Source organism: Equus przewalskii, chromosome 9, assembly GCF_037783145.1.
Source record: "Equus przewalskii isolate Varuska chromosome 9, EquPr2, whole genome shotgun sequence".
In the NCBI taxonomy this organism is placed as follows: Eukaryota; Metazoa; Chordata; class Mammalia; order Perissodactyla; family Equidae; genus Equus; species Equus przewalskii.
Genome location: NC_091839.1, coordinates 9,538,314 through 9,563,058, shown reverse-complemented (window position 1 = coordinate 9,563,058; position 24,745 = coordinate 9,538,314). Strand labels below are relative to the sequence as shown.

The window sequence follows — 24,745 nt, the reverse complement described above, 5'->3', positions numbered from 1 at the left end:
AAGGAGAATTGGGGAGGAGGCTGGTTCGGCGGTTCAGGAAGATGCGTGGATGGGGGCACATCGATGCGAATAAAGAAGACAGGCTGAGACTTTGTCACAGACATTTCTTGGAGCGGATATCTCATGCCCCCCTCCCCCGATGACAAGGCTGGGTCTTTGGCCCCCATCCTCCCCCGCCACTTCAGCCTGCACTGACGATAAGATATTGAGGTCACAGACTGGCTTGGAATCAAGATCAGGAAGATAAATATCGGGGTGCCTCCCCCAAGTCTGGGGGCCAAGCATCCAATCCGAGGGGCAAGCAGCTGGGAAATTGGGCCTGGGGGCTCCAGGGTCTGAGGTCTTCCTGGCTCCCAGGATCAGCCCTCCATGCACCCCTGCTTTGGGGGTGATGAAGGGTAATCATGGATCAGAGGTGGGTATCAGCAGGGAGCAGGACTGGGAGACCTGGGAGAGGCGGAGCTTCATCCGCAGATCCCACAGCACCTTACAGCACTCTGGTCCCCGGCCCACCCCTCCCCAAAACGAGGTAGGTTAAGAATGGAGCTTCCCCCCGCCCACCACGGAAGGGAGGAGACCGAGGCACAGAGAGAGGGATGGGGACCCAGGCTGCCCCAGCCCCCAGTCCCTCCGCCCTCAGCTCTGGTGGGTCTGACAGTGATGAGAGCTGGGCAGAGTGGGGGTGGGAGGGACACCCCCCTTTTCTCTCACCCATCCCAGGGTCTGGTTGGGAGAGCTGAATGTCACAGGTTCCGGATATAATAAATAGTTAATAATTTAAAGGAAGCGTCAGAAGGATCTATCCCTCTGGCCCCCTTGACCTATCCCTTGAACCCCCACAAGGCCATCCAAGTCTGGGTAATTAAGAAAGATATGTGCACATTCCAGATGCTCGGGACCAGGGGCAGGTCCCAGGCCCACACAACAGTGAGACTGTCTTGCTTCAGGACCTTGGTCCCCCCATTCAGGCCATCAGATCTGAGGTACCCTGGAAGTCCCATGCCATTCAGGGTAAAGACACTGTGGCATCTCCCTTCCCCAGAAGAGGGGTCTGAGAGGGCCTTGAAACAGGCTTTCAAACTTTCTGAAGCAACTTCAACTCTGAGACGGAAGAGAAGGGGTTCATGGGGGTGGGGGCGGCAGCGGACATAAAAAGCTTGGACTAGGACTCAAGCTGGGGCTTGGGGCAGGGTCTACAAGGCTGTGGTGAGAGAGTGAGTGAGTGTGAATGTGTGTGTACACCAGCAGAGCCACAGCTAGCCCAAAAGTTGCCTTTGTGCAACTTAGAAAAGGCACACTTTCCTCTGAGGGCACAGCATGGCCAGCAGAGGGCGGTGGGAGCTCCAGCCCCACTCCCCGCCTTGGCCACATGCCTTTGCTTGGTGCACAGCCTGCACAATCAATCATCCATGGTTGGGTCCTAGAGATGGGAGTCGGGGAGCTCTTGGTAGTCCTGGAATCCAGGAATATGAGCTCAAAATGGTGGAGTTTTCCTCCCCTAGAGTAAAGGGCTAATTCTGTGGGATGCTGGGGGCTCAGGCTGGAGCCCCTGAGACAAGAATTCCAGAGTCTGGGACCTTGGGGGTCTCAGGGGCCCATGGATGGCCTGCCATTCAAGGGACAGCAGGTCTCAGGGAGCATCAGGCTAGAGAGGTCTGAGTGCAAAGAAATGTGGGACCTGAAGGTGCTGGGGTGCTGGGGCACCTTAGATCTGACCATCTCTGACATGGAGGGACCAAGGTCTTGCGTCAGAGACAATTCCAATGTTGTGTAGGCTTGAGCCCTGAATTTGGGGGGTCAATGGCACCTTGGGGTCATGGATCCAGTGCTCCTAAAGCACCTTGGGGTCACTCAGGGGCTGGGCTCCAAGGGGTCAGAGGTCTGGGATGCCATGAATGTCCCAAGCTGGGTTCCCAGCCTTTCGGGGATTGGGAATCTGTGGGTACAAAGAAGCCGAAGATTCCAGGACATGCTGGGGCTTGAATTCCTGGTCCAAGGGGGATTGGAAGAGGGTTATCTGTGGACTTGGGACCAGTGTCTTGGGCCCTGAGGTGTTGGTGGGCTTCAGTCCTACATCTGGGGGTACTAGGCAGCTCAGAGTCCTATATATGAGATCCGAAGTTCTTGGGAACACTGGCTGGGGATGGGTGGGTCTACAGAGGTCTTTGACCCCTGACTCCCAGAGCATCTTGGGAGTCTGACATCTGGGTCTTGGCAGGGCAGGGAGGGAGCATTCTGGAATGGGTCTCCCAAGTAATGGTGGTCAGAAAACATCTGATTGAGCATATCCAAGGACTGAGGGCATCTTAAGAGGGTTTGATGTCTCAGGGCTCCTGGGGCTACAAGAACATCTCAGATATGAGTGCCCCAAGTTTTAGGTGAGCACTCAGGGACCATTTGGGGTGATTCTGGATCCTGTGGTCTCAAGGCCTGGGAGTAACTGTATACAGGCAGGGTCAGATATTGACAACTCCTGACTAATTCGGGGGCTGTAATCTGAGGGGTCATGGCGCCAAGCATGACCAGGTCTGGGTTGGTTATTTGAAGAGGGAGTCAGGGTTCAGGGCCCTGTGTCTCTCAGGGATCCGTGTGCTGCCCGGCAGCCTGAGCTGCCGAGTCTGAGGGTGCCTGGAGTCTCCTCAGTCAGGTCGGGATGGGAGCGGGAGGGGGGGCGTACAGGGTCGCTAGAAATCAGGATGCCTGGGACCTCTTGCGCAGACATCCCAATGAAGCTGAGTCTGGGGTATCTCAGTCCTAGATTTGCGGTCCAAGTTCCAGGTGTGGGGTCTCTCAGACCAAACTCAAGCTCCAAGTTCCGGTTTTTGGGTCCGAATGGAGTCCGGGGTCCTGGACCCTCAATTTTAGGCCCTCGGTCCGGCTGCGGGACCCCCCAGGCCGTCCTCACCGCGCCGCCTCCTCGTGGCGACCCCCGCAGCCAGCGCAGCCGCATCGCGCCGCGACCCAGTGGCACGCGCGCAGGGGCGCGTAGCAGCAGAGGCAGGGCACGGCGAGGGAGAGCGCGGCCAGCGCGGCCCAGCGCGCGGCGGGGCGCGGGTGGCCTGGCTCGCAGGCGCACGGGTCCGAGAAGTCGCCCTCGGCGTCCGACAGGCAGTGGTAGAGCAAGCTCTCGGCGCACCACAGGCAGCTGAGCCGGCGCACCAGCAGGCGACCGGGGTCCGGGGCCTCGGCGCAGCGGCCGCCACGGCCATCAGCGCGGCGGCGGAAGAGCGCGCGGCAGTGCACGCAGCGCGCCGCCTCCTCCGCCTCCGGGGAGGCCTTGGCCGGCGCAGGAGCCGGGCCGGGGCCAGGGGGCGGGCGAGCCGGGGGCGCTGGGGGCGCAGCCTCGGTGAGAGGGGCGGGTAGTGCAGCGGGGGGCCCCAGGGCTGCGCCCCGCAACGGGCCGGTCTTGGCGAAGCGCACGACGCAGGTGGACAGGGCGAGGGGCGCGGGCGGCCCGGCGCGCCGGTAATCTTCATAGCCGCGGCCGCCCCAGCCCGGGCCCCCTGCCCCGGCCAGGGGCTCTGAGGGCTCCGGAATCCCCGTGAACGGTAGAAGCGGAGGGTAGCTCTGCGGGACGAAGGGACAGGAGAACGAGTTAGTGGGGTGTTGGATCCCCCACACCCTACCACAATCCACAATCCATCAGTCTCAGAAGACCAGAGAATCCAAAGACGCAGCCACAGGCCTCACTCATCCTCCGATCCTGAGTGCCGACCTCCGCCTCTCAGACTCCAAGCCCTCAGCCCGCTCCTCTCCCCGGGACAGAGGAAATCTATAGACGGACAGAAGAAGCCACACCAAGCCCACACCGTAAGGACCCAGTGGTCCAGGCTCCCAGTCCTGTCCTCTCTCGAGATCCAGAAGTCCCGGCACCCAGCCCCCTCTACTCTCAGATCCAGGAGTCCTGGACCCCAGCCACCTCCTCCTTCAGGACGCAGGAGTCCGGTCCCCGGGTACTCTTTTAGCCCCTTGGATACCACGCCGCCCTCCCCCCCAACTCCGTGAATTACGCAGTCTAAAGAACTCCTTCCATGAGTCCTAGCAACCCCCTAACATACTTGACGAATTCAATGGCCAAGTCGTCCCCCGAACTCCTCTGGAATTGCAGAACTTTCTAAAATCTCCAAGAGCGCAGGAGACGCGGGAAGACCTCGCCCAACAGTCCCAACCCTCGGAGGCCCCCAAGCCCCGCCCCCTCCCCTCCTCCCCCACCCCCCGCCCCGCCCCGCCAGAAGTCAGGTCAGGCATGCCCCAGAATCCAGGTGTGGTCTCTCGCCCCTCTGTGGCCTCAGCTCCCACCCACTTCGGGACCCCAGCGCCTGGCCCCATTTCACCTGGACCCCCAGACTTCCGCTGGGGGTCGGAGGTCGCACCTGAGCCGAGGAGCGGCGGCGCTGGGGCGGCGTGGCCGGCCCGAAGCCGGAGGCTGACTCCACGGTGACGATGGAGGCTGCCGCGGTGGGGGGAGGCGTCTCCTGGCGGCTGTGACTGGAGGAGGAGTCGCTGTCCACGTGGGACTGGGGGAGACGGGCGAACTCAGAGCCGGACCTCCCCGCCCCGACCCGGCTGCCGATCCCCTCACACAGACCCCCTCCCACGTCCAGCAAGGGCTCCGCAGCAGCTCTGCCACTGACTGGTTGCGTGACCTCCTCTTTGAGCCTCAGTTTCCTCTTCTGTAAAATGGGGATGCTAGTAGTGTCTATTCATAGGGTATGGTTAGGACCCACTGTATTGGGCATAACAGTGTTCTAAAGGGCAGGAAGAGCAGGAAGTGGTTATCGTTATTGTTATTAGTATTCGACCCCAGGCTTAGCTCACCAACCTACAGAACATCAAACCATCCTTCTCCCTTCTCAGAACCCCTCTCCCGCGGCCAGTCAGCCGCCTTGCTGCCTCATTCCCACGGCCACACCTGTACGGGGGCAGTTCCACCCACCTGAGATGGGTTCCTTCCCATCCAAACCGAGCTCTGCCCTTCATAAGCTGAAACATAGCTTCCGAGAACCCTCAGTTGCCTTTCCATAACTCGGGGATCGTTTCACTGTTTTCAGTAAACATTCGTTAAGCACCCACCACGTGCCAGGCGCACAAGGGACATTGTCAGGATGGGAGATGGAGTGTGGCCAGCACAGCATCTTTCCTGAGCAAGAGCTCAGGCAGTGGGAATGGTCAGCGCACCTTTTGTGGCCCCACCTGTATCTCCCATTACCCTGGCATTCCACCTTTCTGCCCAGGGACCCAGTTTAGTTCCTCCAAGTGTTTTCAGCAACTCCCAGTGTTCCCAGCAAGTACCAACTCGCATCCGACATTATGTACATTTATTCAGTCAATAAATTTATTCAACACATCTTTACTGAACACTTGGTGTATCCTGGACACTGTCTTAGGCACTGGAGATGCAGCGGGAAAGCCATAGAAGAGCCTTGCCCTCCTGGAGCTGACATTCTAGCAAGGGAGAGGGACAGTAAACTGATACATAAGAAGAGTGTCTGCTGGGAAAGCAAATCAGGGAAATAGCCTAGAAGATGGGAACAAATTAGAAGAGGATAAGGAGCACTGGGATGGCAATTTTAAACAGTTACTCAAGGAGGGGCTCAGGGAGAAGGGGATATGTGTGGAAAACCCTGAGGAAATAAGGGCATGAGCCAGGTAGAAATTTGGGGAACAGTGTGCCAAGACAGAAGGACCAGCCAGTGCAAAGGCCCTGTGACAGGAATGTGTCTGCCCTTTTGGAGTAACAGTGAGGAGGCCACTGTGGCTGGAGCAGAGTGAGCAAGACGGAGAGCAACAGAGGGCCAGATGGTGTGGGATCTTACTGTAAGGATTTTGTCCGCTACCCCGTGTAAGACGGAGCCCTGGGAGGGTTCTGAGTGGGAGATGACCACGATCTGACTTCGATGTCACTAGGGTCCCTCTGGCTGTGTGTGTGGAGCAGCCAATAGGGCATAGGAGGGGGCAGGGGACAATGAGAAGCTGGTGAGATGGTCCAGTGGGAGATGAGGGTAGTCAGTACCAGGGTGGAGCCAGATCCTGGTAGTCTTGAAAACGGAGCCAATATTTACTGACAGACTAAATGAGGGGCATAAAAAAGGAGACGAGTCAAGGCTGACTCCAGGGTTTGTACCCTGAGTCACTAGAAGGATGGACTTGTCACTGTTTGCTCCTCCATTTACTTTTCATATTTGTTCATTTTTATCGTTTATCTTTTTTCCCTGCCTCTCCACACTAGCATAGGGGCTCCAGGAGGAAGTGACTTGGTTTTGTACCGATGCATCCCCAGTGCCTAAAACACTACCTATGGACAGTGCTCAGTAAACAGCCCTGACTGAATGGATGAATGTGCTCCATCACGATAGAACAGAAAAACTAGAGTAACTGGGATTGGATCGATGCTAATAGTTTGGGCCCAAATTTGTGTCCCCAGCACGTGGCCTGGTGCCTGATCCACAGCAGGTGCTCAAGAATGTTTGCAGAACAGAAATGAACCCCTCCCTCCCAGCAGACCTGCGTCCTGGAGACTCACCGTCAGAGGGCAGGGGGTCTCTGCGGTGTCCTGGGAAGGGGAGGAGGAGGAGGAGGAAGAGGAGGGGGTGAGCGAGCCTGTGGCAGGGAGAGAGGCAGAGAGTGAGTTCCCGGGGCCCCAGATTCTCTCACCTCTCCACCCAGCACCCCACTGGCCACCACCTGTGCCACTCACCTCGACCCAGGGCGGCCAGCGCGGCCAGCAGGCTGTTCTGGAACTCATCAGCCTCTGCAGGACTCTGAAACGTCAGCCCAAACTTGCAGTCGCCCAGGCTCCAGTGATGGAAGATGGGGTTCACCTTGTTGTAAACCAGGCCTGGCCTCAGGGTACACTCCAAGGTGGTCTGGGGGGCGGGAGGGGGCCAGGTCAGACACCCATCCAGCCATGCCTGTGACCTCCCCTTAACCCCCAGCCTCTCTGCATATGCCCAGCATCCCGCGAACCTCATTTCTCCTAGGGGTACCCCTGAACCCTGATCAACACCCCAATACCACTCCTCAATTTTATTGAACACACCTCTGATACTCCAACATTTCTCCCAAGCCCCTTGAGCCCTACATTTTCCAATACCTCCCTCTGATATTCCCAATGGGAATCCCAACTCTTATTGGATCTCTCAAAAAATTACTTACCCCCTTCTGATAACCCAACATCCCCCCTTCCAAGTCAAGTGCACCCCCAAACGTTATGGAACATCTCAAAAGATTACCATTAATCCCCTTCTGATGCCTCAATAATCTCCCAAAACACTACCCCCAAAATTCTTACCAAACTCCCACAGACTTCCCCTCAGACGCTGGTCCACACCTAGCCATTCCCTCATATCCTTGCCCGACACCACAAAATTCCCTCACACCGTTTCCACTCCCCCACACTGTTCCTGCTGACCCCTACTTTGAGATGCAACCCTTCTCCCAAAGCTTTTCAGATAATTCACATCTTTCTACTACATTCCCGCCAAAGCTTCAACCTTGTCCTTCCAAATCGTGCCAGAGAGCCCCGAATATTCCTGCCGAACCCATATGTGGCATTGTAAACCCTATCTGACACTTCCAGATGGCCCCCCACCAAATGCCTCTGTATACTCAGGGCAGACAGGGGCCTCATGGTGAGGATTTCTGAGCAAGATGGAGCCACGGGAGGGTTCTGAGCAGAGGAGGGATATGATCTGAGTCAGGTGTTAGCAGGGACCCTGGAACAGACTGAGGTTGGGGGAGGGAGCAGAAGCAGGGCAAGAATCCAGTGAGGAGGCTGCTGTGACAGTCCAGCAGGTGATGGCAGTGGACAGGACCTGCTTGGTACCCCAAACTCCCAACCCTTATCCATAGGACAGATATTCACTGCCAAATTCCTTCCCACACGCCGGGGTGATTCCAGGCTGGGAGATGCCCTGGCCTCAGCTCTGCTCTCCCGGCCCCATTCCCTATGTCCCCATGCCCCCCACATCCCCACGCCCAGGGTGGCTCACTTTCTGGTCCCGGAGGCGCTCCCCGTGGATGACGTAGTGCCCCTGGCGGGTCCCCCCCTCGGGCCTGGCCCCTCGGACCCGACATACGCTCACCTGGCTGAGGCCCCCGCCCCCCACAGGCAGCCAGCCCCCACTGGAGTCATCTCGGGCCATCACCACGGCTCGGACCCGAACCATGTACCTGGAGGAGATGGGGGGACAGGGACAACATGGTCAGTGAGCTCCAATCCTGCTTGCCTATTCCTTGTTCCCCCAACCGTCACCTCCCCTCTTCATCCCTCACATCTGGATCCACGGCACCCTTGGCCACCGATCCTCTACCTTCCACCCCAACCTGCTCCCCCATCCACACTTTCTCCTCCCTCCACACCTTCTCCCCCCTCCACACCTTCTCCCCCCTCCACACCTTCTCCCCCGTCCACACCTTCTCCCCCGTCCACACCTTCTCCCCCCTCCACACCTTCTCCCCCCTCCACACCTTCTCCCCACTCCACACCTTCTCCCCCCTCCACACCTTCGCCCCCGTCCACACCTTCGCCCCCCTCCACACCTTCTCCCCCCTCCACACCTTCTCCCCCCTCCACACCTTCTCCCCCCTCCACACCTTCTCCCCCGTCCACACCTTCTCCCCCTCCACACCTTCTCCCCCCTCCACACCTTCTCCCCCCTCCACACCTTCTCCCCACTCCACACCTTCTCCCCCTCCACACCTTCTCCCACATCCACACCTTCTCCCCACTCCACACTTTCTCCCCCTCCACACCTTCTCCCCCCTCCACACCTTCTCCCCCGTCCACACCTTCTCCCACATCCACACCTTCTCCCCCGTCCACTCGTTCTCCCTCATCTACACCTTTTCCCCCATCCACTCTTTCTTCCCCATCTACACCTTCTCCCCATCTACACCTTCTCCCCCATCCACACCTTCTCCCCCCTCCACTCCTTCTCCCCCATCCACACCTTCTCCCCCATCCACTCCTTCTCCCCCATCCACACCTTCTCCCCCCTCCACTCCTTCTCCCCCATCCACACCTTCTCCCTCCTCCACTCCTTCTCCCCCATCCACACCTTCTCCTCCATCTACACCTTCTCCCCATCTACTCCTTCTCCCCCATCCACACCTTGTCCCCCATCCACTCCTTCTCCCCATCTACTCCTTCTCCCCCATCCACACCTTGTCCCCCATCCACTCCTTCTCCCCATCTACTCCTTCTCCCCCATCCACACCTTGTCCCCCATCCACTCCTTCTCCCCCATCTACACCTTCTCCCCCATCCACTCCTCCCCATCTACACCTTCTCCCCCATGCCCACCTTCTTCTAGCAGGGCTTCTTTCTTCCTCCTGCCATCTCTTTCTCCCATGCCTACCTTCTCCATAACTACCTTTTCTCCCCATACCCTCCTTTCCTTCATTTCCCCATCCTTCCCGTCCCCTCTGCCATAGCCTCGGTTTTCCACTTCCCTTCCCCCTCCTGTTCATCCCCTATCAACCCTGTCTCCTTCTTCTCCCTCAGCACAGACCCACAGCCCCACCCATCGTTCCCCCTCACAGCTGGGTGCCTGCGCATATGTATTTTCTTAGAGCCCATCAACTCAGCTCCAGTCCTCCCTACACTGCCTCCGCACCCGGCTGCCCAGGCCACTGGCTGGGTGAGAAACCCAGGCTCCCTTACCCCCACCCCTTCCCGGATTTATGAATGAGACCGGATGCAAAGCTCACTGAGTCACCCAGCAACGGGAGATGGGCAAGGAGCAGGGAGAGAATCAGAAATGGCCAGAGAGAGGCCGAAAGGGAGATGGAGGCAGAGGAAGCCAGAAACGGGCGACCAAGACACATCCAGAGAGCATTTCATTCACAAAAATCAAACCTGCTCCCTCAGGCCTCAGCAGAGGGAAGGCAAGGGGGAGAGATTGGCGGGGGGTGGGGGGGGATTGATCCCTCCTCCTCTCCCTCCCCGCCCCAGCATCCTTCAGAACCATCTTACCCCGCCCCCCAGCTCAGGGGACGTAGCCCTCCGCCCAGTAATCGGGATCAGCGTCCAGGCCCTCGCGACCACCTAGCGCAAGGACCCTGGCGTCCCAGCCTTAGGGACCCAGGGGACAAGCTCTAGCCCCTTCCCCCACCCGCAGGCTGCCGGGTTTCCCCGGCCGGTGGGGAGGGGAAGGGGCGGCCGCAGAGCCCCCAGCCCCCTTTTCTCAATGGGATGGGATTTTGTGAATGAGCAGTCACGTGACGCTGCTTCCTTTGTCCGCCCGCCTCCGCCGACAACAGGTGAAGCCGAGAAAGAGGGCAGGGGTCCCCCGCAGGGCCTAGCTGGGATGGGACGCCGGGATTTCTGGGTGCCCTACGCTCCCTACACATGTTTCCCAGGGGGAGTGGTCCCCAGAGTTCCTCAATGATGGGGGTCCAGTACGGAATTTTATGAATGGGGCGTCCTCGGAAGAAGTCCAGGCCCCCCAAATGGAGACTGGTACCCCAAATGGCTGCCGCGCAGTTTAGGGGCCCCCACCCCCTTGTCCTTCCAGCCAGGGTGTGGGGGGCGCCCTGGTGGGCAGGAGGCGCAGCGCGGTCCTGGCCGCCCCCTCACCGTGACAGGCGGTCGGTCAGCCCCCGCCCCCTCGCCCCCCTCGGCACCTGCCTGGGAGGCTCCGGCCGGGCTCCGAGCGGCGGCGACGTGGCCTCCTCCTCCTCCTCCTGTTCGCTCCGGCTCCCTCGCTGGCTCCGGCGGCGCTAGAGACGGGCACCGGGAGCCGGGGCGAGGGGGGAGGGAGGGGGAACCTGGAAGACGGGTGGGGGGGAGGGGGCGGCTTGGGGGAGGGGTAAGCGCGAGGCGGGCGCACTTGCCCGCTGGGTCCTAGAGCCCGGCACTGGCTCCAGCGAACAGCCCCCCAGCCCCCATTTTCTCAGCATCCAGAGAGGACCCCCTACTTTCCCATCCATCCGCGCCATTGGCTCTTGAGGATGTGGGGAAGGGGTCCGGGACAGGGCCTGGTCTCAAGGTTCGAAAGAGGCGAGGGTCTACGCTTAGGTTTCTCAATGGGAGGGGCTGGGTGCCTGGCAGGGTTCGAAAAGGGGTGGGGCGAGGAGGAAGCATCGCCAGGGGGCGGGGTCGGAGGACCTGGGGAGGAGAGGGTGAGGACGCCGAAGGCGCGGACCGGCGCGTGCGTCACGGGGGGCCGGGCCCGCGGTGGATGGGCCTTCTGGGCGGGCCCGAGGCAGGAGAGGGTCCTGGGAAAAGATGTTGCGGGGTCCTAAAAGGGCGAAGTTTAGAAGTAAATTGTCGTAGGGGCGGGGCGCAAGAAATAGCCAAAAGGGAGGAGCTACGTAGCCGTGTTCATAATGGGCGGAGCTTCGGGATAGGGACTAACGGAGAGGGGCGGAGCATTGCAGAGGGGCGGAGCCAAGGAGAACGATCGAAAGGGGTGGGACCCAGGGCTACAGGCCTGGGGGCGGGGAAGAAGACAACGGAGTAGTATTTCAAAGGGAGATCCAGGTTCGTAGGGGGCCGGGCTCAAGCTGGCTCACGGGGGCGTGGCCTCGAGGGGGCGGGGCCTAGGCCTCGGGGTCTGCCCTCGCTGGCTCGCCTACCTGCCTTCACCCGCACCCCCGTTCTTTTCGGTTATTTTCTGCTACGGCCGTTCCCCGCCCTGCCCTGGGCCCAGGGGGCCGCGGTCTGAACTTAGGTGGGCTGCAGCAGTCGGTGAGTGGCAACGTCTGGGCGAAGGCGGAGCCAGGGCGGAGCTTGGGGAGAGGGGTGGGGCCTGAGCGGTGAGGCCTGCGGGCAGATCCGAAGCGGGAACAGAAGTTTAGGAGCCAGGCCTGAGGATCTGCCTCTTTCCAGAGGGCTGGACCTCACCCAAGTGATGGACAGAGAGAGGGATTGGAGGGCTATTGGTGAGGACTGAGGGGTTAGCAGGACAAGAATACCCGGTATGTTAGACGGAGACGGGGCCAGAACTGGGGGGTGGTTGACGAGGCTGGACTCCTGACGACCCGGGCGGGACCAGGGGACGGGGACGGCGCCTGGGCCTCAAGAGCCCGGTTAAAGTGAGGGAGAGAAGCTTGAACTCCTTGTAGGCCGTAGAGGCTACTGAGTACCATCATCATGATGTGGCCTGGGTGACTGCCAGGAAAGGAGGCAAGACGTGTGTCTTGGAATTTGGAGACGTGGCCCAAGTGTAGGGATGTGATCTGAGGGACCAGCCAGGGGGACAGGGACCGAACCTTAGTACACTAAGAGGATGGGGCCATGGGGAAGAAGGCGTGAGTGTCAAGAGTCAGGGAACAGGAATGAGGCTGGAGACGAGTGCCTGAGTGGATCTTGGAGGACAGGGGCGGGGCCGATGGGGACGGGTAGGACCACGTACAGCCAGCCTCGTGGGGGTCCCCACAATCCTGGCAGACTGACTGGAGGAAGTTTTTCTGACCACAGTCCCCGACCTCCGTCAGAAATGGGGAACGTGCAGTCGGAGCCGTCCGCAGGCGGGGGCTCCCGAAAAGAGCAGGCCTCGGACCGCTCCTCCGACTCCCGCCGGACGTCCCTGGCGGAGCCCGAGGTCACCCCCTCCTCCCCGGCCATGCGCCTGGCTCGCGGGCTGGGCGTCTGGTTCCCCGGCAGCTCCGCACCCCCGGGACTCCTGGTTCCCCCGGAGCCCCAGGCCTCACCCTCACCCCTGCCCCCGACCTTAGAACTGCCCTCGCCAGTGACGCCCCTTTCTCAGGAGGCGGCTGCGGCCGCGGTCTCCACACCACCCCCGCCCCCCGTGGGGACCCTGATGCCCGCGCCGTCTAAGTGGCGAAAACCCACGGGCCCACCGGTGCCCCGAATCCGCGGTCTGCTGGAGGCGAGCCACCGCGGCCAGGGCGACCCTCCGAATCTCCGCCCGCTGCCGCCGCCGCCGCCGCCCCGGCAACTGATGGAAGAGGACCCCGACCCTGTCCCGAGGACCCCAACCCCGATTCCGCCGCCCATGGAGCCGCGGAAGCCGCTGCCGCCGCCACCTTCCGACTGCCAGCCCCCGGAGCGCAGAATCGCCCCCGCGCTGGCCACACCCGCCGCCGCCCCTGCAGAAAGCCAGGCCGGGCACGGCGGCGAAGGCCAGGCGGGCGGCGGGGCCTGCGGTGGGGCGCTTCCCCAGGCCGGCGAGGGCGAGATGGCCCGGCCTGCGGCCTCGGAGCCTGGCCTCAGCCTGCTGTGTAAAGTCACCTTCAAGTTGGGGCCCCCGTTGCCCCCTGCAGCGGCGTCGAGTTCCTTAGCGACCAAAGCCTCGCTCGGGGGCGGCGGAGGTGGAAGATTCTTCTCCTCCACCTCGGGCGCCATCTCTTACGCTGAGGTCCTAAAGCAGGGGCGCCTGGCTCCGGGGGCCGCTCGGCCCTCGGGAGACGTCCCTCGGGGGACTCAGGAAGCAAAGGGCGGTGATGGAGACGGCGAGGGGTGTTCTGGACGCCCCTCGGCGCCAGCGACCCACGCCGGGACCCTTCCGCCACCACCTTACACCACCTTCCCAGGCTCGAAGCCCAAATTTGACTGGGTGAGCCCTCCCGATGGCCCTGAACGCCATTTCCGCTTTAATGGAGCAGGCGGGGGCGTCGGGTCGCCCCGACGGCGCGGGGCCGCGCTCTCAGGTCCCTGGGGCTCCCCGCCGCCTCTGCCGGGGCAGATGCACCCGGCTCCTGGGCCCCGCAGGCCCTCGCCCGCCCTGCTGGCGCCGCCTATGTTTATCTTCCCGGCGCCCACCAATGGCAAGCCTGTGCGCCCCGGGCCTCCCGGCCCGCAGGAGTTGCCGCCGCCGCCGCCGCCCAGGGCACCACCCACGCCGCCTCCCGCTCCGCCGCCCACCCCGCAGCCGCCGCCCACCCCGCAGCCGCCGGTGCTCCAGCCCACGCCGCTGCCCGTGGCGCCCCCGCCCACCCCAGGCCCAGGCGACTTGGAGTCGGCCCTGGCTCCCGCCCCGGCTCCCGCTCTGCCCCTTGCCCTGGCTGCCGACCAGGCCCCAGCCCGGGCCTCGGCCCCGGCCCCATCTCCGGCCCAGGCCCCATCTCCGGCCCAGGCCCCGTCCCCGGCTCCAGCTCCAACTCCAACTACGGCCGAGCCATCGCCGCCCCCGCCCGCGCCTAAGGCCCGCACGCGCAGGAACAAGGGCTCCCGCGCAGCCCGGGGCGCGACCCGTGAGAACGGCGCGCCTGGAGACGGCCCTCACGAACAGACTGCAGCTGCTGTGACTGACAGCGGCGGAGGGAGTGGTGGCGGCGGGGCTCCTCCGGCGGGGACGGCCACCACGGGCGCCGCGCGCCACTGGCCGCCCTTTCAGGTGCTTAACTCGTGTCCCTGCAAGTGTTACTGTCGCCACCAACCGCGCCATCGTCGCCTGCCACGCAACGTGTCTGCCTGGTGAGGAGAAGTCAGGGAGTAGGGAAGGGCGGACTTCCTAGAATACCCCCAGGAAACCTGAACTCGACCTTCCCGGATAGAGACCCGCTGAGCCCTTTGGTGTCCTGACCCCAGCTGACTCGTGACCCTCCCTTTGGCTGCATTTCAAAGGCAGCTGAGCTCCAATCCTTCAGGACCAAGGAGTCCTGACACTATACTGACCCCTGACAGGGCCCGTACCCAGACCTCCAAGCTGACCCTTGGCCCTCTCGTTACTCTCTGGAACCACCAGGGAAGGAAGCTGGTCCCAGCTGGCCGGACCCTATTCAGGGCCTTGACCCTGTGCCTGAGGGCACCAAGAGGGGCCACGTCCCAGGCTGCTCAGGAACGGGAGGGGAGGAGATGTCTTCTGGAACCAAATGGATGTAAACGCAGGCCTCTGAAGGAAGCCCCGGCCTGGCCCCACACTGCTGAGCCCTCCCTCCAGCCTTGGCAACTTCTCCTGACTCTGGGACCCAGGCGCTGACCGCCAGAGGGCACTGACGCCCCAGTTGCTGTGCTGAGTCCTCAGATCCCAGGAGACAGTGCATGCTCCAGGTCCCCCTCCCCCACACTGGATCTCAGCATCTGGTCACCAGGACCTGTCTGAGTCACTGACAGACCCTCTGCCTTGAACCCCTGGTGCTCAGCTAAGACCTGGGGTAGGTGTGGGGGACACTAACCCCAACCATCAGCCCCCTTTCCTGCTAAGTTTAAGTGGATGGGCCTGCCCTAGACTGCCTCTGGGATATTCAGACGTGGCCCCTACACAGACAGGGAAAGTGAAGCCTAAAGGGCTGAGGGCCTGGCCACATAGCAGGCCCTGCTGATTCCACCCTCCCCTAGGCTGAGCACGCCCACCAACCACCTAAGTGAGCCGCCCTGGGTCGCCACCATCAAGCTGGCTGGCTCGCTGGTAGCCGGGCTGGAGCACTACGACTTGCAGGCCACCCACTCCAACTGAGCAGCGTGCTCAGTGCCCTCTGCCTTCCCCTCCTCGACAATAAAATAACATCCAGATGCCTAGCTGCCTGTCGGTCACCTGTGAAGGGTGGAGGGGTGTGGCAGAGCATGAACACACCACATCCTGGGGACACAAGGCGGCTGCAGGCAGTGCAGCAGTAAAGAAGGTTCCGTTCATCCAGCACCCAGACTGCCGGGCCCAGGGGTGAGACAGTCTCAGTCCCCTTAACACCCCAGCCCCGTTGCTCAGCTGATCTGGGGCCAAACTCAGGGATCCAGCACAATCACTGCAGAAGCAGGAGTGGTCACTCTCAGCTTACAGCCGGGAAACTGACTCCGGAAGACTTTCTTGGAAATCCCACATCCCACAGATGGCTCGGCCAGATGTGGACTCTGCCTTAAACACCTTCAGGAAAACAGGCTGGGGGTGCGGGAGCTTCTAAGTCCCAGCCCTGGCTCAAGAAGGCTGGGGACCAGGACGAGGCCACCCAGGGCCCACACCTTTCATCCACCCGAGGTCTTGAACTGGTAGCCCACAGACGGGTTCCTTTTCGTACATCATGTACAAAACTGGTTTAATTCATTGCAAATATTTTTTAAAATAGGACACTTCACCCCCTTCACTGACAAACTCTGGTGCCTTGGCCTGGCCTTCCTGTGTCCACAGCTGGCTGCAACAGTCCCTCCACCCAGGGCCTGCACTCTCCCACAGCCACAGTGCCACTGGGCCCCTGCAGTGGACGTGTGTTTGAGACCTGGGGCAATGGCCACTGGACAGAGCTGACCCAGACAGAGGGTTATCTCAGACCCCCCAAGGCCCCCAAACTTCCCAGCTCTTTAGAGATAAGAACGGTGTGCCCACCATTCCCCGGGGAGACAAGGGCCTGGGAGAGAGTGTCGATCCACCTTTATTGGAGACCCGGGTGACCCGGGACTGCGAGGCCTCAGGGGTCTTAAATAACCAGCTGCCCCCCAGGGCCCGGGTGCTCAGACGATCATCTCCAGCTGCCGGGCATACTCGATGACCTGTTTCGCCAGTTCCGTGGAGGGGATGGTGGTATCTTCCGGCTTCTGCTGCTGGCTGGCAAAGCTGTAGTAGTTATTGAGGCCCAGGACCCACCCTCGCTGCAGGAAAGAGGGAGGAGGCAGGGAGTGACCACACGGGCTCCCTCCCCACCCCGCAGGGCCAGCACTGACCTCAAGTGGGCCCTGGCTCACTTCCCTCACCAGCCCTACTCACCCACACAACCCTAGGCAAGTAACTCCCCCTCTCTGTGCCTCAGTTTCTCCATGTTTGAGACAGGGACCCTCATCACACAGCTCTCGGGGTCCACTGTGGGGAGTCAGTGAATCAAGGCCCTGAAGCGTGGAGAATCGTGTTTGGCCGAGTAAACGATCACTAAATACCAGCCGTCACGACCACTCCGGTTCAATTTCACCTCTTCCAGTCTGGTCTCGAGCCTCCCCAGTCCCCAGGGTCACTGCACCCTGCGCACCCACATCTCCGGGACCCTGCTCTTGCAAAAATACCCCGGAGCAAATGGACCAAAGTCTTATGGGGAAAAGCTGCAGCCTCCAAGGAATAAGGGCAAGGACAAGAGTCAAGGCGTGCTGAGTGCCCACCTCACTGGTGCCAGGGGCTCAGCTAGGCTCATCCCACGTCTTACACTCTAGCCTCATTCTACAGATGGGGAAACTGAAGCTCAGAGAAGTCCAGCAACTTGCCTGAGGTCACATAGCTGGATTTAAACATGGGTAGTCTTGCTCCAGTGTCCCCCAGACCACCCCACCCTGCTGTCAGGGAACGCACCCCTTAGCCCCACACCCGGCACCCTGACCCCAGCCACCTTCTTGGCGTAGTCTGTCATCTTTTTGGGTGTGTTGAAGAAGAGGATCCGAGTGGCCTCAGTGAAGAGGATTTTCTCATAGGCCTTCTCGATGCACCCAGCAATCTCATCCCTGGGGGAAGACGGGGTTCTCGTTACTGAGCACGGATGACTCTCCAGGCCGCGTCCCCCCCGACACGTGTGCGCCCTGACCCTTTGGTTCAGCGCTGATGGCTGGAATCTGTCACCTGCCCTTTTTAACAACTCTCCTGCTCAGAGAGAGGACAGCCTGACCAGAGTTGCAAGGCCAGGGCCACAGGAGGGGCCACACTCCAAATCCTGCTCGCAGCCACGAGGCCTTCATGCTGTCTGAAACACAACCCGGGATCCCCGTGAGTGGACCTCCCCACCTAACACCATTTCTAGATCTGATTCAGAGGGGGTTCCTCGCACCCCTGACAAGAGGCACTGAGGGACTGAAACAGGAGCAGGGGTTAGTGCTGGGGAGCATGCACCCATTTCTGAGGGATGCTATCTCTTAGGCCAAGCGGTAGGTATGCGGGCACTCATTACACCACTCCCTGTTCGTTTTGGAGAGCAGAAATATTTCATAATTAAAAATAACCTAAACCCACTCAACTACCCCTCCTGCTTCCCACCTCGTCTCTGGGCCGGGCTCTGCCACCCGAGGAATGGAAACTCATCTCCATCCAGCACTCTGCCTGAGTGAACCAGCTCTGCCACCACCTGGACACCCTTTTACTTCTCAAGCCCACCTGCCCGTGTGATGTCACTTGTGCACACAGCAACCCAAGCGGGAACTGGATGGCCCCATTCTAAAGGGGAAACTGAGGGATGCACAGTTGAGGTGACTGGAGGGGAGGTCCCATGACTAGGGGGCTGGAGCACTTCCAAGATGGCAGCGTGGCCCTGCTCTGCCGAGTGCTATCTGGGCACCACACCCGGGTAGTGCTCAGGACACCGCCCACCACCCACTGCATACAGCCCAGGGAGGGAGGGAGGGCCGCCATCCACAGTCTCACCACCGGGTCAGTCTGCAGAAAAGGAGAACTGATGTGTCAGCCTCCGCAGAGCACAGGGGCCAGAACGGGAGTCAAACTCAGGGCTGTTTGAGTCGAGACTCCACAAGTTCTCCCCGAGCCCCACAGGGCCCTGGCCCCCGCACCTGATGGTGTCAAGCAGGATGTCGATGAAGAAGGTATAGCTCTCGGCAGGGATGTTGCCTTTGGCCAGGAACACTTTGTTGTAGCTGCCTTCCATCAGGTACTGCAGAGGCCGGGGTGGGGAAGAAGAGAGGATGAGGGAGAGGCAGCACAGGCGCCGAGGCCTCACCCTGCTCCCGGTGCCTCCAGAACCCCAATCCTGCTAGAACACCCTCTGCCATACAGTCACCCATTCCCCATGCACACTGCGCACCTCCTCCGCCGGGAAGCCCTCCTCGGTTTGTACACATGCATGCACTCCAAAGCTGCCCTGGGCTGGTATCTAACTATCTCATCTAGTCTTCAGTCCCAGGAGGAAGACAGAGCTGGGTCCACGCCGAGCCCAATCCTCCACACCTTTGTCCAAGCTCTGCTTCCTGCTGTACCTGCCCCCACATCCTCTCCCCAAAGCCAAATCCTCTCACAAGACCTCCGCTCCAGGAACTGCTTCTAACCTTAGAACTGAGGCTCCGCCCTGAGCCTGTGCACCCAGTTTCACAAGCACTGTCCTCTTCGCTGAGCCTCCAACACCATGCATGCTTCTGCCTTGGGACCCCTGGACTGGCTGCTCCCCCCACCTGGATCACTCTCCCCCCAGAGCTCCAGGGGGTTGGGTTCTTCGCCCCTTTCATGTCTTTCTCAAATCTCCCCTTCCAGCAAGGCCTTCCCTGGCCACCCTCATAAACAATTTCACCCCTGGCCCCGACGCTCCACGCCCTGCCCGCTTTATTTTTCTCAGAGCACTTCCATCTGATGGACCATACAGGTTACTGAAGCTTTTCGTGCACTGTCTGCTTCCTCACCCGGACGTCATCCCCACAAGAGCAGGGCTTTTATCTGTTCACCACACAGTCTGAAAACCAACCCCTGGGCCTGGCACCCGGCTGAGCCTCAGTATCTGCTGGATGAATGAGTCCACGGGCTCAAAGATGGGCGGAGCCTGCCCACTCCTCCAGGAAACCCCCCCTAACGTGTCCCCATCCCACCTCCTTTAGCCCGGCCCGCCCTCCCGCCTGCCTCACTTGCTCAAGGGACACGGGATGCTTGATGTAGACATTGGTCTGGATGTCCTTGGCAGGCAGCCGCTCCAACTCTGTGTGGAACTCAGCCACCCGGTTCTGGGACAGCAGGAAGAGAAGGTTGAGACCCAAGAGCTGGTGCATGTAGGCCGACTCGGGGAGCTGCTCCCTGTGGACCAGGGTGGGGAATCCAAGGTAAGGAGGGCTCAGGTGCCTACCAAGCCCCCCACTCCGGGCTCCAGGGCCCCTGATGACTGCCCTGTGCTGTCTCCTTGGAGAGGTATCGGGTCCTGGGTTTTCAGATGAAACTGAGGCCCAGAGAAGCACAAAGAAGTCACAAGTCCCGTGGGCCCAAGCAAGCGACCTCACTTCAGTAAAGTGACTCAGCCTTGATTTACTCAGCTGTAAAATGGGTATCACCACAGGATCCATCTCATAGAGGCAGGTTAAATGAATAAGAGTTAAGTTAATGAAATGATTTAACCCAGGTAAAGTGATCAGAACAGTACAGGCCCAAAAGAGTACTGTACAGTCACATGCTGCATAACGACGTTTCGGTCAACGACAATTGCATGTACAATGGTGGTCCCACAAGATCAGTGCCATAGAGCCTAGGTGTGTAGCAGGCTGTACCATCTGGGTTTGTGTAAGTGCATTCGGTGATGTTCACACAACAAGAGAATCACCTAATGTCACATTTCTCAGAACGTATCCCCATCGTTAAGCGATGTGTGGCTGTGTAAATGTCAGCTGTGATTACGATGTTATAAACCATCACCCTTACTCTAAGGGAAAGCTGGGGCCCAGGGAGGTGAAGGCATTTGCCCAAGACCACATAGTCAGGAAGTGGCAAGATTAGTTTCAAACTCAGGTTTGTCTGACTTCTGATGTCAAATTCTGGACCATTAGTCCATGCAGGCACCACTGAGTTATAAAACATCCCGTTTTACATTCCATACATATCCAGTGACTCCCTGCTCTGGGTCTGGCCCCATGCCAGGCAGTGCTGGGACACAGCAGGGACCAAGACCCCTCTGCCTTTAGGAGGCTCACAGTCCAGTGGGGGAGACAGAGCCTGGTGGGCAGAGGGGCCAGGGCCTGGATTGGGGGGTGGGGGGTACAGGCACAGGGATCAGGGCTGAAACAGCACTGGAGGCCACAAGAGAGCTTGGTCCGGAGCCTGAGGGCCATGGAGAGCCACGACAGGTTCTAAGCAGGGCATGAACATGGTCAAATTGTAGTGTCACAAAGATCCTACTAACTGTCATGGGGGATGAATCCAAGAGGGCAAGGGGCAAGGCTGGGGCCAGGGCAGGCGAAAGGCAATGGTGGCTATACTCTGGAGTGGAAACGGAGTGTGAGAAGGTAGAGGGGGAGAAAGATTGGAGGCCAACAGAGGCCGGATGGTGCAATCCTAGACTCAGGGGCTCCAGGCCAACCCGCTGACCCTGCAGTCTCTAGGGACGGAGCAGGGCAAAGGGGGAGTTCCCAAGTGAAGGAAAATGACCCAAGCGGCTGGAGCACCAGGGCTGAAAGAGACGCCACGTAACACCCCCACCCCCACCAGGGGCAGGGCCCATCCTCACTTGTAATCAAAGTAGTAGCATTTGAGCTGTGCCATGTAGCGCTCGAAGGACGGGATGTCCTTCCGTAGGATGCTCCACTGGGCCCCGATCTCCAGGATGTCACCTGTGGGTGACAGGGTGCGTTCTCAGGAAGTGATTGAGTCCCTTGCCTGACGGCCACTGCTGCGAGTCCTGCCACCACCCCCAGCGCCTCACCCGCCACCAACTCGAGGGACACTCACGGGCCAGAATGAGCTGCTGTTTGGTCAGTTTGGTCCCTGTGGTTGGCAGGAAGTTGAGCTCCAGCAGAACCAGCTGACAATGAGAACAGGGAAGGAAGGAAAGAGGACAGGATTTCAAGTACAGGTCACTTAACCTCTTCTAGGCCTAGGCTTTCCACCTCGAAGATGGAGCTCATCATCATCCCTGACTCATAAGGTAATTCTCAGTATTGAAGGCGTCAGTTCTCCGAAAGCACCAGAACAGGGCCTGGGCACACTGTGGGCGCCCATTTAGGATGACCTCAGATTACAATAATTCACAGCCTCACTGGGCAAACAGGACACACACTGCACCTGACCCAATGGACGCAAGGGAGTGTGGGGGACAGAGCATCTCCAATTGCTCAGCAGACTCTGTATTGACTTGCGCCCAACCTGCCCCCCAAAATCCACAGCAGGGAGGGAGGGGCGCTCACGTCCCCCACAGCCCAGCCCACACAGCATTTTTTATCCCACACACCCTCTCAGCCACTTGCTCCAGCCCACTGCGTCTTACTCTTTCCCAAACACTTGGTCTGAAGCACCTTGAGCCCCATTCCGTCCTCTAGAATAAGATTATCTGTCTAGATTTAGTCGTGCGCTCACCATGTGGCCGGCCCCCAGCCCGCACAGACGCGTCCTAAGCTCCAGATCTCTCAGACTCTAACTTGGCCTGGTCTTGATCACATACCCCATCATCTCAGCCTTCTCGTTTCATCACCCGGTCCAGCCCTCAGTCCCCACTTGGTCTCGTCCAGAACCCGCCATCAGAAAAACCCCGACAACCCCGTCCTGCCACCCCAGCCAGCCAGGCCCCCCAATTTTAACCTCTCCCTCGGCTGTGGCAGACCCGCGCTGCTGCGCTCCAGGCCTCGCTCGCCTCGTCCCCCCTCCACGCCCGCACGTGGGCTGTCCCGCACCCTCCGTGCCGTCAGATCCCCAGCCCACCCGGGCCCCGTGGGCAGCGCGGCCTCCCCGCGGCCGGACCCCGGGAGCGCCCCCGCGCAGCCCTACCTTGAGCCGGCCCAGCTCTTCCCCGCACTTGCTCAGATTGGGGCTTTTACGGTTCCACTCGCCCTTGAGTTGCTCGTACATGCCGGCCGCCGCCTGCAGGACCGCGCCCGAGGCCGCCGCAGGCCCCGAGCTCGAGGCGCCCGCCGCCCCGTTCACCGCCGCGGCAGCCATCTTCCGTGATGCGGCAAACCGCCGGCCCGACTTACGGCAGCGCCGCCGGCAGACGCTCGCCCGGCGGAAGTGGGGCCGGGAGGCGGGGCCTGCGACCGGGGGCGGGGCTAGAGCCGCCGGGCCCCGCCCGCCGCGGTTGGCTTTCTGTTGCTCTCGGCGAGGTGCCCTCGGAGCCCGGCCCTTCACCAACATGACCGTCCGAGCTCCGCCTCTACTGTCGCTCAAGATGGTGACCGAAGTCGCCTCCTGCCCTAACTGAAAATGGGAGCGGTCGCAACGCCCCTCTGCCGCCCGTGATCAATATGGCTGCCGTGGCTTCAGTTTGGGCGTTCGGGATGCTGCGTTTCGCCTTGGAGGTTCCACCTTCGCGGCCGCTTCTCTAAGCCGGCAGCTGGCGACGGTGGAGCCGTGGGGACAGCTGTTCTTGTTCCCCCTCATAGACAGGCTTTGAGAAGCTAGGTGGTCTTCCCAGGACTAGCAGCCAGGATGGGAGACTAGGTGTTTCCCTCTCGTCTCTCAGCGCATCCTCCCGAGCTTTCTCCAAGCTGGTGCAAATGCGCACGAACTTTACAGAAGTCATCCGCGCTTATGGCTTCAAATGCCACATGTATGCGGAGCATTCCCAATTCTTTATCCCTACTGCTGGTTCCTCCACAGATACCACAGCTGCCTATTCAACAGCTCCACTTTTTCTCAAAGACTCCACTTTTTCTCACACCCAACTCTGTCTCCATCATTTAGATTGTCAGCTCCATGACAGAAGGGATATTTATTGATTTTCTTTCTTTCTGTCTTTCCTTCTTCCTTCCTTCCTCCCTTCCTTCCCTTTCTTTCTTCCCTTCTTTTTTTTGCTGAGGAAGATTCTCCCTGAGCTAACATGCATTGCCAATCTTCCACTTTTTTTCTTTCTTATGTGGACCCCCACCCCAGCATGGCCGCTAGCAGGAGTGGTGTAGCTCCGAGCCTAGGAGCCGAACCCAGGCCTCTGAAGTGGACCGTGTGGAACGTAACCACTAGGCCACCAGGGCTGGCCTATATCGGTTTTCTTTACTGCTGTATTTCCAGCGTGTAATAGACAGTCAATAAATATTTGTTGAATGAGTGAATGAATAGATATGTAAAATAAGTTGTATCTTTTTAAAAAGTTTTTAAACAAAAACTGGATCGTACTATACATATTTTTTTAAAAAGAAAAAACAACATGCTTTTTAGCAATATGCTAAAGATATCTCTGCAGATCAATGGATGTATTTCTGACACAAAAAAACTGGCTGCATAATATTCCACAGTGTGAATATACCACAATTCATTTAACAGTTCTCATGTTAATATTTGGGTTGTTTTTGTTTATTTGTTTGCCACTGCTAACAATGCTACAATAAAGATCCTTAAATGCATTTCCTAGAATACAGTTGTTTTGTTTCTAAGGGACAGGTCCTAAGATTACTGAGTTAAGATACGCATTTTTTTTTTTTTTTTAAGATTCTCACCTGAGCTAACAACTGTTGCCAATCTTCTTCTTCTTTTTTTCTTTCTGCTTTTTCTCCCCAAATCCCCCCAGTACATCGTTGTATATTTTTAGTTGTGGGTCCCTCTAGTTGTGGTACGTGGGACACCACCTCAGCATCACCTGACGAGCGGTGCCATGTCCGCACCCAGGATCCGAACCAGTGAGGCCCTGGGCCACAACTGTGGAGTGCATGCACTTAACCACTCTGCCACAGGGCCGGCCCCAAGATATGCATATTTTTAATTTTGGTGGAAATCATAAGATCGCTTTCCAAAGTTGTAGCAGCCTACAGTTCCACCAGCAATGAAAGAGTGCTGGCATCACAGCCCCTGGTCTTTATAGTTTCTCCTTCCTTTTGCCAGTCTGATAGGGAGCAAGCACTAGTTTTTTATTGCTTTAGTTTGCATTTCCACTAATGAGGTTGAGCATCCTTTCCTGCGTTTGTTGAACATTTGGATTTCCTCTTCTCTTAAATTTTCTGCGAGGTTGTTGCATTTTCCTATAAATGTTTAGGCACTTCTGCGTATTAGAGATAAAACTCTTGTCAAATCTGTTACAACTATCTTCTTTGGTCTATTTATCTTCTGAATTTATTTATTTATCTGTCCCAGTGCAAAATTTAATTTTCATATAGTCAAATTTATGTAACTTTCCCTTCGTGACGTGTCAATTTAGAAAGCAAACTTGCCTGTTATTTTACCCTCAAAATGAGTTTATTCAGGAATAGCCAAAAGATTTGCAAATTGGGGCATGCATGCTATGGCCAAACCGTAGGCACACCCGGAAATCAAAG

The 24,745-nt window shown here is 59.2% G+C and overlaps 3 protein-coding genes across 11 annotated transcripts; 1 reads left to right on the top strand and 2 right to left on the bottom strand.

Annotated features, from left to right (window-relative positions):
* Positions 1-84: 84 nt before the first annotated feature.
* SPRED3 (sprouty related EVH1 domain containing 3) lies at positions 85-11,025 on the bottom strand. Of its 6 annotated transcripts, none has more exons than XM_070632699.1 (6): positions 10,631-11,025; positions 7,992-8,172; positions 6,698-6,866; positions 6,524-6,600; positions 4,374-4,517; positions 85-3,567 (listed from the first exon to the last, which is right to left on the bottom strand). In XM_070632699.1, the coding sequence occupies exons 2-6, from the start codon at positions 8,166-8,168 to the stop codon at positions 2,902-2,904; spliced, it is 1,233 nt and encodes a 410-aa protein (XP_070488800.1). In that variant the 5' UTR covers positions 8,169-8,172; positions 10,631-11,025; the 3' UTR covers positions 85-2,901. The 6 variants fall into 6 exon arrangements, with proteins under 6 accessions (XP_070488800.1, XP_070488801.1, XP_070488802.1 ...); XM_070632700.1 differs by having other exon boundaries at positions 10,627-10,807; XM_070632701.1 differs by having other exon boundaries at positions 8,085-8,172; positions 10,631-10,765.
* A 518-nt stretch (positions 11,026-11,543) lies between these two features.
* GGN (gametogenetin) lies at positions 11,544-15,446 on the top strand. 4 transcript variants are annotated; one of them, XR_011543734.1, is made up of 4 exons: positions 11,544-11,692; positions 12,425-14,383; positions 14,655-15,063; positions 15,248-15,427. XR_011543734.1 is itself a non-coding variant. In XM_070632694.1 (3 exons), the coding sequence occupies exons 2-3, from the start codon at positions 12,444-12,446 to the stop codon at positions 15,363-15,365; spliced, it is 2,058 nt and encodes a 685-aa protein (XP_070488795.1). In that variant the 5' UTR covers positions 11,544-11,692; positions 12,425-12,443; the 3' UTR covers positions 15,366-15,446. The 4 variants fall into 4 exon arrangements, 3 of the variants coding, with proteins under 3 accessions (XP_070488795.1, XP_070488797.1, XP_070488796.1); XM_070632694.1 differs by lacking the exon at positions 14,655-15,063 and having other exon boundaries at positions 15,248-15,446; XM_070632696.1 differs by having other exon boundaries at positions 14,655-15,427.
* An 808-nt stretch (positions 15,447-16,254) lies between these two features.
* On the bottom strand, positions 16,255-23,002 carry PSMD8 (proteasome 26S subunit, non-ATPase 8). The gene is made up of 7 exons (XM_070632703.1): positions 22,272-23,002; positions 21,240-21,312; positions 21,019-21,121; positions 19,436-19,601; positions 18,377-18,477; positions 17,212-17,323; positions 16,255-16,489 (listed from the first exon to the last, which is right to left on the bottom strand). Exons 1-7 carry the CDS (start codon positions 22,632-22,634, stop codon positions 16,352-16,354), a joined length of 1,056 nt encoding a protein of 351 aa, XP_070488804.1. The 5' UTR covers positions 22,635-23,002; the 3' UTR covers positions 16,255-16,351.
* Between the last annotated feature and the right edge of the window lie 1,743 nt (positions 23,003-24,745).

What these genes read in the sequence shown, in the direction of transcription:
- SPRED3 (XM_070632697.1), bottom strand. Translation starts at nt 9,471, where the DNA reads ATGAACAGGAGGGGGAAGGGAAGTGGAAAACCGAGGCTATGGCAGAGG. An exon ending in AGAAGCCCTGCTAGAAGAAG is followed by an intron (nt 8,173 to 9,304) that starts GTGGGCATGGGG and finishes CATCTCCTCCAG; the next exon opens with GTACATGGTTCGGGTCCGAG. An exon ending in AGCGCCTCCGGGACCAGAAA is followed by an intron (nt 6,867 to 7,991) that starts GTGAGCCACCCT and finishes CCCGCCCCCCAG; the next exon opens with ACCACCTTGGAGTGTACCCT.
- GGN (XM_070632694.1), top strand. Translation starts at nt 12,444, where the DNA reads ATGGGGAACGTGCAGTCGGAGCCGTCCGCAGGCGGGGGCTCCCGAAAA. An exon ending in CCACGCAACGTGTCTGCCTG is followed by an intron (nt 14,384 to 15,247) that starts GTGAGGAGAAGT and finishes ACCCTCCCCTAG; the next exon opens with GCTGAGCACGCCCACCAACC.
- PSMD8 (XM_070632703.1), bottom strand. Translation starts at nt 22,634, where the DNA reads ATGTTGGTGAAGGGCCGGGCTCCGAGGGCACCTCGCCGAGAGCAACAG. An exon ending in ACAGCAGCTCATTCTGGCCC is followed by an intron (nt 21,122 to 21,239) that starts GTGAGTGTCCCT and finishes TGTCACCCACAG; the next exon opens with GTGACATCCTGGAGATCGGG. An exon ending in TGCTACTACTTTGATTACAA is followed by an intron (nt 19,602 to 21,018) that starts GTGAGGATGGGC and finishes CCTGGTCCACAG; the next exon opens with GGAGCAGCTCCCCGAGTCGG.